The sequence below is a fragment of the Eptesicus fuscus genome, chromosome 6, assembly GCF_027574615.1.
Source record: "Eptesicus fuscus isolate TK198812 chromosome 6, DD_ASM_mEF_20220401, whole genome shotgun sequence".
Classification (NCBI taxonomy): Eukaryota; Metazoa; Chordata; class Mammalia; order Chiroptera; family Vespertilionidae; genus Eptesicus; species Eptesicus fuscus.
The window spans coordinates 11,623,547-11,641,818 of NC_072478.1; the positions used below are offsets into that span (position 1 = coordinate 11,623,547).

Genomic DNA, 18,272 nt, shown 5'->3' on the forward strand with positions numbered 1-18,272 from the left:
GGGGGAGAGACACAGAGAGAGAAACATGGATGTGAGAGACACATAAATTGGTTGCCTCCTGCATGCACTGGACTAGGGCCGGGAATTGAGCCTGCAACCTAGGTACGTGCCCTTGACCAAAATTGAACCTGCAACCATTTGGTCTGTGGGCCGATGCTCTAACCACTGAACCAAATCAACTAGAGCTATTTTAAAATTTTTCTTTATCTTACTTTTCTGTGTTAAGAAGTTAAGATTCTAATTTACTATTTTTATGTGGTACATATTTGATGGCTTGCTGTCCAAATTACAAATAAACTAGCAGCCATGATTTATTTTGTACTTTGAAGGCTGTGCTTCTTAATTGCAAATTATAACATTTTAGGATTTAATATTCTTTTAAATTGTATTAAGTATAAATTTAACTTTTTTCAAAAGGACTATCCTCTTTTTTTAATGTGTATATGTTTCTTAGGGGACTGTCATCTCTGATTCTTCAGACTGGTCCCCACTATTCAATTATTTTATGTTTGTTGTTGTTTGTCCTCTTTGCTTGTTCTTATGGAACAGATTTTCAATATACAGTCATATGTCACTTCATGACAGAGATATGTACTGACAAATGTGTCATTGTGCGCATATCATAGAGTGCATTTATGCAAACCTAGATGGTATAGCCTACTATACAGCTAGGCTGCACGATATAGCCTGTTGTTCTTAGGCTGCAAGCCTGTACAGAATACTGTAGACAATTATGACACAATAGCAACTCTTTGTGTATCTAAACACAGAAAAGGTGCAGAAGTATTATATAAAAGATAAAATATGATACACCGGAAGAAGGCAATTACCGTGAATGGAGCTTGCAGGACTGGAAGTTGTTCTGGCCAGTGAGTGAGTGGTGAGTGAAGGTGAAGGCCTAGCACATTACCGTACACTACTGTAGACCTTAGAAACACAGTCTCACAATCCCTTCTGCTTCCTTCCAACAGTGTTAGAAAGAGAACATTGAAACAGTTGGTACTGCTCCATGAACAGGGATGTGGGCTGGATTGGTGGGAAATATTGAGGGGAAACTGACTGGGAAAGGCATAGATCACCATAATAGTGACTGGCAGGAAGGAGTGAAAGGTGACCTGAGGATAATGATAAGTAGGAATAAGAAATTGAGATGGAGAGACAAAGGAATGTAGGGGATAGGCATGGCAATACAGTTTTCTCTATTGGATGTTAGAGTAGTGGTCAGATTTTTGAACTTTGTAGTATTCATAAGAGGGTGTTTAACATAGAAAGGGAGTAGAACTGAGGACCCAATATTTTGACTTTGGAATTTTTTTTTGTTGTTCTATTGAACCTACCTGTCACAAAGGTCCCTGTTTGTCATTAAATTAATGTATAAATAAAACTTATCTATGCTTTCCATCATTACAATCTGAAAATATTTCCACAGTACAGGGACAGGCTACCACAGAAAGTTTTTTACTAAAGTGGCAATGGCACTTAATAGTTGTTAAAAGGGGAAGGGATTGAGAAGTGCAGATTGGTAGTTACAGTACTCTGTCATGAGGCTGTACAGTACAGGATAGGGAATATCTATATATATATATAAAAGCCTAAGCAACTGTTATGACCGAACGACCAGAACGACTGAATGACCAGCTGGTCGCTATGATGCGCACTGACCCAGACCTTGCTGCTGGGGCCCTGACAGCCCCAAATCTGGTTCACCTGCACCCTGAACCAGACAGGGTGAGATAGCCCCAATCAGCCCTGATTGCCGGCCAGGCCTATGGACCCCACCTGTGCACGAATTCATGCACCAGGCCTCTAGTAGTCAATAATATTGTAATAACTATGTATAGTGCCAGTTGAGTACTGGCAATATCGGGGGCACACTGTGAAAAGTATATATGATTGTCTAACCACTATGCTATACACTTGAAACTAATATAAAATAAAATAAAAAAATTAAAAATAGAAAAAAATCACATTTAAAGAAAAAAATACTTATTACTATAAGTTACTGCCTGTGGACCTGTGTCGTTGTACAGGACCTTAGGTGCTCCACAGAGAACTTACAGCAATGTTCTCTGAAGACAATCAAGCTGCATGGAGGGCTGTAGTGCCCGCTAAGTGTGCAGTGCTGGGGGAACAAGCTCCTCTGTGCCAAAGCAAGTAGGTGGTGACAGGCTGGGGTGTGATCTCTGTCCTCAAAATTGAGGTGCTGTCAGTGAGAGGCAATCTATTGCCACACCTTGCAGATATTTCTCCCATCAGAGAAAAAAGTCTTCTGAACCATCTGTCCTTCCATTTCTTATAGAAAATCCAGCTCCATTATAATCTCTTGGGACCACCATTTTATATGCAGTCCATTGTTGACTAAAACATTGTTGCACAATACACAACTATACATGATTGAACACTGGGAACATTGCCTTAAAGGCCATGGAGTTAAGTCTCTACTAGAGAGAAATAGTGAGGTACTTATTTTAATTTGTCCATTTTTGTATGTTTAATAAAGGAAGAACTACAGAGAGTTTTACAGCAATTCCTTTGTGTCAGAATACAGACTAATCTCTTTTTCTTCTCTCTCTCCTCCCCTCTTCCCTCTCCATTCTATCCTTCTCTTCTCTTCCCTTCCCTTTCCTTTTTTATTATCTACTAGAGGCCCTGTGCATGAAATTCTTCCCCCCGGGGCAGGGGGAGGGGTCCCTCAGCCCAGCCTGTGCCCTTGGGGGATGTCTGACTGCTGATTTGCCCCGCCCACCTGATCACTGCTGCTGGTCACCTCCCACTCAGGGGGCAGACACTCAACTCAGGAGCTCCTGCATTGAGCGTATGCCCCTGGTGCTCAGTGCGCGTCATAGTGACTAGTCGTTCCACCAGTCATTCTGCTGTTTGGTCAATTTGCATATTAGGGTTTTATTATATTATCTATGTCCTAAGTTCTGTAGTATAACTAAGGAAAAAGGGCACCCAGGAGCCTTGGGATACTTTTGCTCTTTTATCCTACATCAAATTAAAAGGCCTGGAAGGGGTGGGTGTAGGATGGAGGGGCTCAATGGGGAAAAAAAGGGGACATCCATAATACTTTCAACAATAAAGATAAATTTTAAAATAAGGTAGGGAAATATTTTTTAGTTATGGTTACAATGTAAAAAGAAATGTACCCAGAAAAAATAACTACTAAGAGAAACTAGAATTTTTTTATGCATTTTAAATTCCATATGTCTAAAAATAGTATCTTATTGTAAAAATAAAATGAAAAATCCTGTTCCCAGTGTCTTTGTGATACCTCTGTAGACTGGCATTTGCCACACAAGGATTCTCTCATTAGGAATTGGTTCAGGAACTGGCACCACTATGACTATGCACTTCTGGACTAAAGCCTCTCTTATAAGAATAAGTACATGATCACAATGTACTTATGAGATCAAAACGGGTTCCTTAACAACTGCTCCCCTATCAACCCCTCTGTTCAATTCCTGTCGCTCTTAATGGGGTTCTGGGAAGGGGTGTCATACTTCTGCTTTGTACGTCTGTCTGATTTTTCTGACCTGAAGTGAATAAAACATAGTTTGCTAATTTTTTCAACCTGATGCTTCATACTTTATCTTCTTGAAAATCCCTGAACTTTCTAGCTTGTGGTTAGTACACACAACTCAATTTTCACAAATATAGATACCTTATCATTTTGATATTTCTTTAGTCATTTTGATGGGAAACTGTATAGTTAAATATTTGGACTTGATATATTGGTCTTTACTAATTTTTTTTAAAACTCTAATCCTTATATTCTGAATTTATGTTTTCTAATTCAGCTCTCTATTACATTATATGAAGGATACTGTAATATTTGTGGATTTTTGCATAGAGAAGGGAAGCCATACCACAGAAAGCACTCAATTTCAAAAGAGCTGATTTTAAAAAAATAAATTCTTATATGCTTTCCATATATGCTTGTGTTTATAAACCTGGGTGAGTTGGCTGTTGTTGTTAGTATGCATTCTTAAGTTTTATCTTGCAGTAATAAGCCCTTTCTAATCTGGCCTCATTCAACCTGTTCAATTTAATTTTATTCCAGTTCATCCAAAGCTGCAGCCATACTGAAATGATCAGTTATCTGACCATGCCATAAACATTATGTAGGCATCTATTCATAAAAAGTCTTTGCTCATTTTCTGTGTGTTGAAAAATGTTGTTTATCAAGTCAAAGCTGAAATGTCACTCATTGAAAGATGTCATTCCATGATCTATAAGTGAAGTGGGTCCTTTGGCCTCAAATGTCCATTGGTCACACCACTTTGAAAGCCCTTGTGTTGGGTCGTAATAATATAGTTCACTTAACCTATGAAATTCTCAAGTACACTCATCTTTGCCTCATCTGTGTCCAGCACAGTCACTGGCACCAGTGTATGTGCCCAGTAAATATGGCCCAATGAATAAAATAAATGAAAAATGTATGGCTGCTTCATAGCCAAATTAATTTAAAAATTATGTCTATGATTTTATTCAATGTCTTCTGTAAGATACGAATTAAGCACATCTATAATATTTGCATATCATTTTGTATAATAAAGCTGAAATAAAATGAATATTTGTGAAAATGTCATTTCTACTCTGCTCAATACAAAAATTACCAATTTATTTTTTCTGCTTTCTCTTATATAGGCTCTCTGGACCTAATTCTAGGATCCAAAGCTGTTTTTCCAAATTCTGTTTGAGCCAAGAAGGCTTAACCAAACAAAGAGTTTTCATCTTACCATTCCATCTCCACATTTTGTTCCAGGAGCAACCAGGCCCAAATCTCTAGGACTGTGGTATAAATAAAAGGTTTTGCAGTCAGCAGTGACATTCTGCTTTGGAGCCTTCATATGATAGATCTTTTCTTCTCCGAGGAAAGTTGAGTGCTGCCCTCCGGTGCAGTATATCTTTCCACATTTGATATCTCTGGAGGAAAGGGACAGTATTCTCAGTCTTGGAGCCAGAATAGAACTTCGGAGACTAGGCTTGCCCTGAAGTGGCCTGGCCACTGCTTTCTAGGCCCGGGCTTGCCAGCCGGCTGCGGAAGAGCCAGGAGCAGGGCAGACTGTGGTGCAGCCCAGTCCTGACCCAGGGAACTGAGATGAATAGGCAAAGCTATAAATTGATCATATTCCTTTCTGATATCTATGTGGCTCTCACAAATCTATATTAGCTTAAGCTTACAGAAGAGTATTTTTTAAAAATATATTTTATTGATTTTTTTTACAGAGAGGAAGGGAGAGGGATAGAGAGTTAGAAACATCGATGAGAGAGAGAAACATTGATCAGCTGCCTCCTGCACACTCCCTACTGGGTATTTGCCCACAACCAAGGTACATGTCCTTGACTGGAATCGAACCTGGGAACCTTCAGTCCGCAGGCTGACGCTCTATCCACTGAGCCAAACCGTTTAGGGCCAGAAGAATATCTTTATTAGTAATTTGAATTAGCATAACTTGAATCAGGATGCTAAGATTTCTTTCTTATTCTCCCTTGCATAGAGCACATTAGTTGATTCCTACAATAAACCTGTGAGGTGTGATTATTATAATCCCCGTTTTGAGGATTAGGAAGTAATTGGAAGTAAGGGAAGTTCAATGACTGCCCATTTTCACCTGCTGTTGTTTTCAGGCCAAATCCTGTTCCATGGCATGCAAAGCCCTGCCAAGTATCAGCAACAAACATGGACTCAGCTCATGCTCTTAAAAATCAGATCTAACTTCCAATTCTTCCATTTCTTTTCCAACTTCAGCTTCTAACTTTCTTGTTATGGCTTCACTCTTTCCTTCTGTCTTCCTCTTTTTACCTTTTCTACTTACTTTCTTCTTCCTCCTATTTGCTCCTTTCTCTCTCTCTCTCTTCTTTTTTTTTTTTTTTGTAGTGTTTATTCCTCCCTTTCCCTCTGAAGAGTATAACATCTTTCCTATCTTCCCTCCTTACAGTCTGTGACCTTCAGCAAATAAATACAGCACATAAATGCCAGCTGACACTGTCAGGGATGCGTGCTCTCCCCCTGTCCACTTCCCTCGTCCCAGTCACCTCAGCAAAAAGAAGTTAACAGCTGTCAGAACAAGAGCCGCTCTGATCTGCCAAAACACTCTTGGAGGGCACTAATTCTTCACAAGGCACTTACTTGTCTTCACAGGGAATTAATTTGCTTTTCTGGCTTTTGCAGTATCCGAATTTATCTCCCTTTTTATTCATGATGTAGCAGATATCAGGACTTCCTTTTGCTTCTGGGATGCAAAATGATATAATAAAAGTAAAACAATGAAAGCATGAATATTGTTAATTATAAAATACTTTATTTTTTTCTGATGTAATTGAAATTTCAATGTTATGTAATGGTGAAGCAGAATGGAATAAATAAATAATTTAAAAATTATTCCCTCGGGATGATATTTAGTATGGATATAAAAAGGTAATAAACATACCTTAACCCACATACTGATATAGTCAATTAATATTAGAGGTAACGTCAGTTAATATTAAAGGTAATATGTGAAGAGGTGCTAGGTAATATCTTTAAAAAATCCCACACATGGCATTATTTTCCATCTTTCCCCCTGTATAGAACAATAGCAGAGGAATAGTGGCTATTAGCATTATCAGTCACCCTCTGTAATGTCTCTCACCATGATCAAACAATTCGGAGCACTGGTCGTCCCGGGTAGGACATCTCCCCATGAAGCAGTAGCCTTTTGCATTCTTGCAAGGAGTTCCATTTGCTTGGAATTGGTCCTTGGGACACCCAGAGGAGTGGCCCGTACACGCTTCAGGAAAATCACATTCATCTTTTGCTGGTCTGCATAAGGACCCTGCTTTTTTCATCTGTTGAAGAAAAACAAACTGACTAAATCTTGAACACATTTAGATAGGTAAGGTTCAGTAAGTAGGAGGAAGATTGACCTGTTTAATTTACCTCGAAAAGTTTTTAGGACTGAATCATACCTTCCTTTTCCACTCCACTGAGAGTTATCATCATTTGTGAATGCTTTGGCTTTGATTAATTTAAGCAACGCCAAGATGGTGTTTTTGAAATTTGGTATTAGGACAGCATTGGGAAGAGTTGGGATGGGCGTAAATTGAGAAATGAATTAATGTTCTGTTCATCTGGACATAATTTGAGAAATGAATAAATGTTCTGTTCATCTTGCCTTCTTCAATCCTTGCTCCTGCACTTCTCCCCTCCCCCAACCACTACCATCACACACACACACACACACACACACACACACACACACACATACATACACACACACACACACACACACACACACACACACACACACACTGGAAGCCCCTGCCTATGAGGAGGAATCTCCATTCCCAAGAAACCAGATTTCTCCCATGAAGTATAACCCTCCCCTGACTCTCATTGGAGGGCACTGCGTGGACGTATTCTCTCATTCAGCCATTCAATCTGCATTTAATTGTGCAGAGTTCTGAAACTATTTCAAGATGAGTGAGACATGCTTCCCTTTCCCTTGTGATTTCACAATCTAGTGGGTAAAAGAAGTGTCAATAAAATGCTTGCACAGAGTCATTTGGATTTCTGGTCATCTTGCCTAGAAACACATCTCCAATTCCAGCAAAATCCTTTCCCCTCTTTGTTCATTCTTGTTGGGATGCCAATCCACACCCCCACCCCAACCTGAGGTTGAATGGTTTGGTAATGATTTACAAAGAAGCAAGAGTAATGTTAGCCATGTAACTCCATTTCTGAAACACCAAGCACTGCATACCCTCTTCTCCACTCCCCAGACCAAAACACTGCCCAGTGCTTAGAAGTCAGAGCACCTCAGGAGAGGTGCTGTTGTGTACAAGCAAGCTGAGCCCCAGTCTGGGATTAGTGGCATAGGGTTTTAGCGGTCAGACAGCACTTTGGTCCTCTGATGACATAAACAAAGACAGAGAAATCTGGTGCTAGCAAAGGATCTTACTTGACAAGATTCACAGCATTCTCCTTCCGCACAAGTAAATCCTGGCTTCAGCAGACATTTGTCGGCATCACAGCAAGGATTAGTGCACTCCTGGCAATAACCAAAAATTAAAATCAGAAATTGGATTGCGGTTTGGCTCCTGTTTGAAGAGTTAATTAGCTGTGCTTCTGGGTAATTTAGCATCACTTGTTTTTCAGAGTTAAATACAAATGCCTGGTCCTTAGCTATGACAGCTATACAAGGCGGGGCAGAAGTAGGTTTACAGTTATCCATATGGGAAACAATACAATAATAAATAAGAATACAAGAATAAACTCTGTGTTTCGCATACTCACTACTGTAAACCTACTTTTGCCAAACCGTTACAAAGACTACGGCTTGCCATTGGTGTTGGGGACTTTTACTTTGTTTCCCTTCCCACCTGGTTGCTCAGTATCCCAAAGTTCATGACCTCCCTCCCATTCTCCTGATGACTGTCCTCCGGGAGGGTCTTGCTGCTTCTCTATTCTAAAGGTTTGATGTGAGATAACACAACTTCTGAAGATCTGATTTCACATTTTCCTTAAGAACCCAAGTATTTCAGACTGACATTTATTTTTTTAATGCATAATTAAATAATAACAGCAAGTTGGACACATACGCTCTATCTGCTCATAATTTAAACTGCAAACAAAACTGTCAGCATCCGGTCATGTAAGTTACTTCATATGTGAGGGTGAAACTGTGAACCGTTACAAAGAAGCTGCATGGGCAAAGGCACCAATTTCAAAGTAAAGGCCTCTGTACATTTCATGAAAGACATTTGAAGGCTTGATGTTTTGTAACCTCTGGACATGTCACTGTTCCCACTCTGATTGTGGAGTCCCTTAATTGCCATCCTACTAGACATTTTTTTTCAATTAAATTTATTGGGGTGACATTGGTCAACATATCATATAAGTTTCATGTGTGGGTTTCTTACTTTTTGGAGTTGTGCCATGTCTCCAATGCACATACTCAGAATGAGGTCTTTGGACCTGCAGCATCAGTATAATTTTTCAAGTTGGCAGGAATGAAATATCGCAGCCCACTCCAGACCAACTGAATAAAAACCCCCACATTTTATCAACATCTCAGCTGATGCTTCTGTACGTGGTAATTTGAGAAGAAATTGTCTAAGACAATTTCTTGAAATAAGTAACTTCTATGTTGAAGAAAAGCTGATGAAGAATTACGTTAAAATTTGCCTCAAAGGATTATTCTGTTTCAGGGACTGCAATAAATATGTGAAAGGTTACAAGTTTCCTGCTCAATTATAAGACAGTTTTTTTTTAATAACATGAGCTATCACACCAGGCTATAGCTAACCTCATAATTTCCAGAGTAAAACAGGATTGACTGTGATTGATTTTGTAGAGGGAATTCCTACTGTGCATGAGAGGCCAGAGAATGACACAAACGGGCCCTACTTACAAGAAGAGCCCATCTATAACAGTAAAAGGGTAATATGCTAATCAGACCAGACATCATTCTGGATGTCCTTCCGGATGAAGCCGGGGCTGGAGGGAAGCCTGGGTTTTGGGTGCCTGCTTGCGGCTAGAGGTAAGCCCAGGTCCAGGGTGCCAGAGGGAAGCCGGTGCTGGCAGCCAGGGGAAGGAAGGCCTACTCTTGCATGAATTTCTGTGCATCGGGCCTCTAGTTAATATATAAAGCAGCAACTGTGATGGAGTGGACCTCCAGCAAGATCATTATACCCAATTTATTACTCAGTAAGAAGCCTTCGATAAGGCTGCACCAACAGCCTGTTTCCAAATGAGAAAAAAGAAGCACAGTTTTTAAAGCTTTACAAGGAATATCACAGTTGATTAATGGCTACATCCCTGCCTAGGTTCAATCTGAGCATAAACTTTGTTCTTTAAAGACTAAAGACGTGCCCCGGCCGGTTTGCCTCAGTGGATAGAAAGTCGGCCTATGGACTGAAGGGTCCTGGGTTTGATTCCGGTCAAGGGCACATGCCCGGGTTGTGGGCTCCATCCCCAGTGGGGGGCGTGCAAGAGGCAGCCGATCAATGATTCTCTCTCATCATTGATGTTTCTATCTCTCTCCCTCTCCCTTCTTCTCTGAAATCAATAAGAATATATTTAAAAAAAAAAAAAAAGACAACATCATTTGCAAATACCTGAGCAGGGCCACAGTCACATTCTTCTCCCTCATCCAAGTTCTTGTTTCCACAAGATGGAGAATCATTGGAGTTATCAGTAAATGGAACATTAAACATGCATGCTGGCTTATTCTCATTCAGGAATTTCTCATACTGCATTCTGTTGCATTTACTGAATTTTAGTGCAGGAATGCTAGAGATAAGTTAAAAGTAAAGATTAATCATATCATTGCATGCTGGTAGAATAACTGTGAAAATTTTATAAATAATTTAGAAAGAAAAAATATAAATACTAAACTCTAAAAGTCTATTTATTTTTCCTACTCTTGTCTTTCTGTTACAGCAGAGTGACTGGGCTATTCATTATATAAAATGTCTTATTGAAACACAGCCAACAAATGCTATTATGGTGAAAATGCGTAGACTTTATCTGCTCCAGAAAATCCTTCGGGAACCTTGGTTTAGGCTGATGGTCCTTGCTTGCTGCTCCCATATCACTTTTTATTTTTTCTTGAAATAATCTATATACTTGGTTATCATCCACGTAAGATCACAGGCTTCTCAATGCAAAGACTGTATCATGTTCAATTTTTTTTTTTAAAGAAAAGCACCAGTGGCCCTAGCCTGTTTGGCTCAGTGGAAGAGTGTTGGCCCTTGGACTGAAGAGTCCCGGGTTTGATTCCCGTCAAGGGCACATACCTCAGTTGCAGGCTTGATCCCTGGCCCTGTTTGGGGCACATGCGGGAGGCAACCAATCAGTGTGTCTCTCTCATATCAATGTTTCTTTCTTTCGGTCTCTCCCCTTCCTTTCCACTCTTTCTAAAAATCAATGGAAAAATATCCTCAGGTGAGGATTAACAAAAATAGAAAAAATAGAAAAAAAAAAAGCACTAGTTAGCACAGTGGCTGGAACAGAGTAGTTGTCTATAAACATTTGTTGAACCAAACTATTCATGTAATAATATCTAACACATCCTAGGAATGGGATATAGTTTTTAAAAACTGAAGTTGACCTCCCTTCTATTTTCTTTGTGCTTTGACTCCTTTCCATTCTTATTGGCACATAGATCAAATAGAGATGGACGTTTAGAGTCCTGAATACATTAGATGATCAGATTAGGATGGTGGGGCCCTGAAAATAAATGACTAATTATGTGGATAACCATATAAAATTAGATATCAGTTATTGAATTCTTCCTTTATGCTAGTCACTGTGCTTGGGTGCTTTGGCTACTTTCCTCCATTTAATCAATATGTAGAGCACTGGTTACCATCAAGTAATATTTTTCTAACTTTATACAATGTACTACGTGCACCTACTGTGAAAGAGTTCAGAGATGTGCAAGGCTTAGGGCCTGACTGCAGCTAGTTCAATGCTGGGAGGAAGCTGGGCATCCTCTCATTCTGTATCTAGGGAGTGCCTTGTATGTGTCTGGGACTTTTCTAGACAGGGTTCTATAACAATGAACAAAGCAAAACAGAGCAAAACAAAAGAACCCTGACCTCATGAAACATGTATTCTAATGGAGGAGGACAATAACTAAATATGTAAAACTTAGACTGTATTAGATAGTGGTTAGTACTAAAGGGGGGATTAAAGCAAGGGCTGGGGGTGTGCACACTGTTAGAGTATATGTGTGAGGGGACAGGATTGAAAAATTGGATCAGGTAGCTACAAAGGCTTTGCTGAGAATGATGTTTCAGTAAACAAGATAAACCAAGGCATGCGGAGTGAGTTCCTCTCCTGAGCAGCTGGGTATAGTAGCTAATTGATTGTCATGTACTTTTGCGATGTGCTCAGATGGAGTTTTAGAATTTCTCTCATTACATCACTAGGAGATACACTTCCAATGGGTATGATGTATCTCCCCGAGGGAAGCACCTTACCGGAACTGCTTTTGTAATAGACCTTCTGGAGTATATTAGGAAAAATTCCATATAATCACAATATACCCCTACAATATGGAATTTGAATCAAAAGTCACTCCTAAAATATTTAAATGTGTTCTCTTTATCATTTGAGCCTTACCTTCCACCTCTATCCATCACACATCTTTCCAGAGTGCAGGTACATGGGTAATCATCATGCTGCATCCCAAGGCTATGCCCCAGCTGATGGGCCATTCGGCTTGCAATCACATTAAGGTCGGGTAAAAGATCCTGAGGCCAAAGGAAGATGTACATTAGAAATTTCTACAAGACAGCGCACTGTAGTAAATAGTGCTTTGAACTAATGGTTGAAACCTGTTTTCTAGCTTCTGGTTAACTAATACTTATTAGAGAGGCCATGGACTTACCTCCCTCTTCTGTCCCTCAGTTTCTTTAGTTATATAATGAGATTGAACAAATGATGTTTTGAGTAGCTCTAAATCTACCATTTTGAAATTCTTTTTTTGTGATATAGTAATGGTCATTGTTGGAGTTATACAGACACATGCTTACAAATACCTAAAAATGATTAACTAATGCTTTACCCAATAAAATAAACATTACTACCGTCCATATACAGATAATCAAAGGGGGTAAAAATAAAAATGTGCATGGTTCATGCTTTCAATGTGCAGTCTCACATTACACAAAATTGTTATGCACTCATGAGAATGCAGTTCCTACTTGAAGGAAAGCAGAAGGTCAGTGCAGCAAAATCCAATGCAAACTTGATTGTTACCTGTTTGTAGTTCTATTTAACATTCTAATCTTTATATTACTTTCAAAAATATGAATTTCCAAAGGGGATGGAATATCAGGTTACTGTAACAGTAAAATACCACTATTTTGGTAATTTCATTTTGCTCATTTAAGTTTAAAATGTATTCTAGGTTATAATATCATAATTTGAGTGATGACTGCCTATATTAGATTAGGTTGACTCTTTATGCAACATTTATGTTATTAGAACTCCATAGGCAAACACATAATCATACAAAGAATCATACAATACATAGTTCATGAATTCATTTTAATAAGTTCTAGCTTTTAATTTTAACATCTTAACAAGACTGGGCTGAGCATTGCAATCATTAGGTAGGCACTAAAAAAAAGTAATTCAAGTCTTGATGTTTTCAAAAGTTTGTTAAATATGGTTACTTGGACAGTACTAACTAGAAGCTCAGTGACTTGGGAAAGGATCAGATAAACAAGGATCAGAGTCAGCAGTGTGAAGGTCTCATGCTTTTGGAAAACAAATTGCAAGTCTGCCTTAATATGATATTTTATATGATCTATGCAATTTCTTTTCAGCACAAGAACAATTATCCTCACTTGCTAAATTAGTCGAGTTTAATGGACTTTACATGTCCTGTACACAACTATATTTAATATGCAAAAGAACTTTTAAAATATTTGCATACTAATTTGTATATGATGTTATCTTAAACTGTGAACACTGCTTTACCTTGATTATTCATCTATAGTTTTTTTAAATAAAACATTTTTTTTCTCATTTAATAAAAGCAACATGGCAGTTTGATCATGGCATATGTTGGTGGGAATATATGAAGGAATGCATACATGGTCCCTTTCACTAGGACACAGAAAATTACAGAAATTTAATTCAAACATTTTATTAAGTAGTATAACATAAATAAACACAGCCCACCTTAACGACACTGCAGGAATAATAGGGCATGCACATACCGCCTGGATAAGAAATTCCTTGCGCATGGGTATAAAGCCACTTCCCACTATAAACAAAATGAAAATACACTCTTCAACCTGAGATAGTAGTTTAATTAATACATACATACATTGAACCACAATGAACTCCCACAATGCTAGTGCCTTTGCACATGAAAGTGTCTCTTCTTTTTTCCTGGAGTTAAGGATGACTTTAGTTGACATTAAGCTCATTTTAAAACTGTGGCATATTAGATACATTGAAAAATCAATGCAATATTTAGTTGAAATCATATAAAAGTACTTTCTAAAAATAACAATGGTAGAGTCCCATTTTACTTGACTTCAATTTACCCTGCATTCAGCTCTGGGTAAAATAACTTTAAAAAAATTAAAATATTTAGAGCCTGGCCAGTGTTGCTCAGTGGTTGAGCATCATAGTTCGATTCCTGGTCAGGGCACATGCCTGGGGTACAGGCTCAATTCCCAGTGTGGGGTGTGCAGCAGGCAGTCGAACAATGATTCTCTTTCATCATTGATGTTTCTATCTGTCTCTTCCTCCCTGAAATCAATAAAAATCTATATTTTAAAAAATGTTCAGAGGTGAAAATACAACATAGTGAATGGACTCAACACCATGATTAATTGGTTGTGGTTGAAAATTTTAAAAAATGTTGAATCATCCATAAAAAACTATAGAGAACTTGATAGCTATAATCAAAGATTTAGAAGAGTTGTCATGTGAAAACAGAACTATCCCTAGATTAACTAAAAAGGCAGATGTAGATGTGTATATTGAAGGAATCTAAATCTGGTGTGCTTTCAAGAAAAACATTTGGAGTTGGAATACCTTAAAGAGAGCTATCATGGCTGGAAGGCCACTCTTGGAGTATATAGGGATTTAAATACAAGAAAGGTGGTCAGGCTGGATGACCCTTTTTAGTCTTTAACTTATTCAGCTAAGAAGATGTACTCTCTGCCGAGCCAGCATTTCTCAGTGATTGAGCACCCATGAACCAGGAGGTCACTGTTTGATTCCAAATCAGAGTACATGCTTAGGTTGCAGGCTTAATCCCCAGTAGAGGGTGTTCAGGAAGCAGCCAATCAATTATTCTCTCGCATCATTGATGTTTCTATCTCTTCCTCTCCTCCCTTCCCCTAGCTGAAATCAATAAAAACTATATATATATATAATATATTTATGTATTATACATATGTGTAATAAATGTGTGTGTGTGTGTGTGTGTGTGTGTGTGTGTGTGTGTGTTTATATATGTACTAGAGGCCCGGTGCATGAAATTTGAGCACTCGGGGGCAGGGTCCCTCAGCTCAGCCTGTGCCCTCTCGCTGTCCGGGAGCCCTCAGGGGATATCCAACTAAAGGCTGTCAGTCAGACATCCTTAGCACTGCCGCAGAGGCAGGAGAGGCTCCCACCACCACTGCTGCACTCACCAGCCGTGAACCTGGCTTCTGGCTGAGCGGCACTCCCCCTGTGGGAGCGCACTGACCACCAGGGGGCAGCTCCTGAATTGAGCATCTGCCCCCTGGTGGTCAGTGCACATCATAGCGACTTGTCATTCTGCCATCAGGCTAAAACTGGCTCTCCGACATCCCCTGAGGGGTCCCGGATTGCAAGAGGGCTCAGACCAGGCTGAGGGACCCCACCAATGCACGATCGGGGCCAGGGAGGGATGTGGGAGGTTGGCCAGCTGGGGAGGGATTGCGTGAGGGCTCCAGGGCATGTCTGGCCCATCTTGCTCAGTCCCAATTGGCAGGACCCCAGCAGCAAGCTAACCTACTGGTCGGAGCATTTGCCCCCTGGTGATCAGTGCATGTCATGGCGACTGATCTACCAGTTGTCTGTCTGCCCCCTGATGGTCAATGCATGTCATAGTGAGCAATTGAACGGCCTTAGCACATCATTAGCATATTATGCTTTGATTGGTTGAACGGACAACCAGACGACCAGACACTTAGCATATTAGGCTTTTATTATATAGGATATGTATATGTGTGTGTATATATGTACATGTGTGTGTACATGTATATGTATATGTATATGTATATGTATATATATATATATATATATATATATATAAATGAAGATGTCCTCTATTTCTTTCTTTATGATTGAAATGTCCCTATGCCTATATTTTAAAGTCTCAGTATTTGACTATACATCTTGGAGGAACATGGAATTCTGGTCTTCCTAGACTCTGAATTTCTTGGGAGAATACCACCTGTGGAGATGAAGCACCTGAGAAAGCAGGGTCCAGATTCTGACTTTGCTCATAAACACTTAAAACCAAAAGTCATACCATGACAATGCCATATATAGTACCTCATCACTTCTAGATCTATGTGAATAGAAAAGGGAAGATATGTAAGAAACTGAACACCTGAGAAATCCCAAACATAGTGTCCAGTTAGTCATTAATAGCACTCCCCATCACATCATTTCTCTATTTGTAGACATACTATTAGGGAGAGAAGTTACCTCTCAGAGTAAGAGATACTCATGGAAGTAAAAGATTTCCCACTTATACCCATTTAAATATTTTTAAATTAATTGATTAATTATTTTTAACACATGTCTAAGGATTAGGCAAAGGGGCTAATCTTGCCACTACAGAAGTTATGATGAGATTTTACTTCACTACTCATAATTTTGAATTATACTAGTTCATGAATATCCAAGCCCAAGCCAGGTACATGTTTCCCCTGGAAATATGTGCTATGGGCCATCCCAGTATGGAAATCAGAAATGATATTACACCAGAGGTCTGGCTCACTCTCATTATTCTGACCAAGGGCTGGAGCTGACCTCTGACTAGAGGCTTTGGAAGCTTCACAGTTCTGAGGTCAGACTGAAAGTTAACATTTAGATAATGGTCAAAAGCACATTTTCAGGCTGTGTTTGCAGACTTTATGAGAGACACTGCTATTATAGGTAGATGAAATATGTAAAGTGGGTACCCATCTCTTATAGCAGCTTTAAAGGAATCAGGAGAGATGCTAAAAGACTCCAATGCTCTAAACTTGTTCTTCCATAAATTAACATTCTTTACAATATCAGGGTATGCAAAACACAAGGTTGAAGTCAGTTCAGCTTCACAATTATTTATCATTTCTCTACAGGCTGAGTAGTGTGCTTAGGTATTTTGAATAATTGAAATGATTTTAAAATGGCCCCTATTTTTAAGAATTAATGACGTTAGTATTCCAGATAAATTCAGACTTTTCCTTAGGAATTTTAGAGCGATGGCAGTTTTAATTTATCACATTAGTTTTCTGTCATTTTGAATGGTAGAGAAGATGCTCTTGAAACACTAGTCACTGGATGAACACACATTGATGAAGGGAAATGTTCAGAGAATAAGGCATTTTCCCAGAAAAAGTTGATCTTGGGGGAGTGTTAGAATAGTATGGTATGGAAGGCTGAAGGAGTGAGAGTTGAAAGCAGATAGGTAAAGTAAATGGATTCTGAAATTGCTTTACTTACCTAACAACATTTTTTAACCCTGCCCAGGAACATGAATGTATTAAATTTTTCCTTTCTAGTGTTCATCACTATTAGGAAGGAAGTTCTTAAAAAGTTCATATGAAAATTTTCTATATAGCTAGACATAACATTTTGTCCCTGTGTACTATCCAAAAATGTCAATTGCCCTAAAAATATTTTGTTTTTATTTCTTTTCTTTTCTTTTTTTTTTTTTACAAACCTCCTAAGGTATGCAGGGAAATAGAGCATTTACATACCTGAGTAACAAAACATGATCATAATTCTTCTTTTTTTTAAGGATTGCTTGTTGCCAAGCTGAAAAACGCAATAAAGTCGTTTCCATATTGGAATCAACTTTTATTTTATCTCCACTTGTCCACATCTCAAGGCCAACCAATGTAACATGAATGTCAAAAGTTTTATAAATCTGTTTAAAATAAAAAGAATATTTCACAAAGTCAAGTTTCAGAAAGATCCTTGCCATTAGCATATTCTTTTACATTAAAAAAATGAAACTTTTGCAGTGAATGCATGCCAGAGAGTCCTCCCGCACCTTGAAGTTCTCATCCATGTGCCCAGACCCAGCCTCCCAGGATCCCATGCTGACAGGGCTGCCATAGCAACACAGAGCCACCCTGTGACCACCCCAACCCTGGGTCCAGGGACTGTTCTGTTGGTCCAACCTGGTGATCCCAGCCAAGGGTCCCAGGACCACACTGCAAGTATCCAGCTAGAAGGTCCTAGGGCGTCACCCTACTGCAAGTACCAGGGCCATGTAGCAAATTTCAGGCCCTCATAGGGAGTTTCACACCAGAGGAACAGTGCATGCAACCCCATTGACCCCAAACATCTGAAGCAGACAAAAGAGGGACCAGATCCATGGGAGAAGGGGTTAAAACTCATAGCAATCAAGGTGTGAGACTCAAAGCAGACCCAGCCTCCAGGCTAAAGAGTCCTGGACCACTGGACTGCTATGAGCTTCAACCTCTCAGACCTCAGGTAGGGTGCCCAGGGCCAGGAAGAAACAACAAAAATTGGTAGATAAAGAAACAATCCTCAAAGGAAAGAA

The 18,272-nt window shown here is 39.3% G+C and overlaps 1 protein-coding gene across 1 annotated transcript in view; it reads right to left on the reverse strand.

Annotated features, from left to right (window-relative positions):
* Positions 1–18,272, reverse strand: part of ADAM7 (ADAM metallopeptidase domain 7) — a 73,604-nt gene that overhangs the window by 11,308 nt on the left and 44,024 nt on the right. The window contains exons 9-16 of the mRNA XM_054718313.1: positions 17,461–17,630; positions 13,685–13,769; positions 12,116–12,246; positions 10,105–10,279; positions 7,947–8,036; positions 6,639–6,834; positions 6,137–6,239; positions 4,743–4,929 (exon numbers count right to left, since the gene is read on the reverse strand). Of these exons, the coding sequence (XP_054574288.1) occupies positions 4,743–4,929; positions 6,137–6,239; positions 6,639–6,834; positions 7,947–8,036; positions 10,105–10,279; positions 12,116–12,246; positions 13,685–13,769; positions 17,461–17,630 (1,137 nt within the window). The remainder of the gene's footprint in view (positions 1–4,742; positions 4,930–6,136; positions 6,240–6,638; positions 6,835–7,946; positions 8,037–10,104; positions 10,280–12,115; positions 12,247–13,684; positions 13,770–17,460; positions 17,631–18,272) is intronic.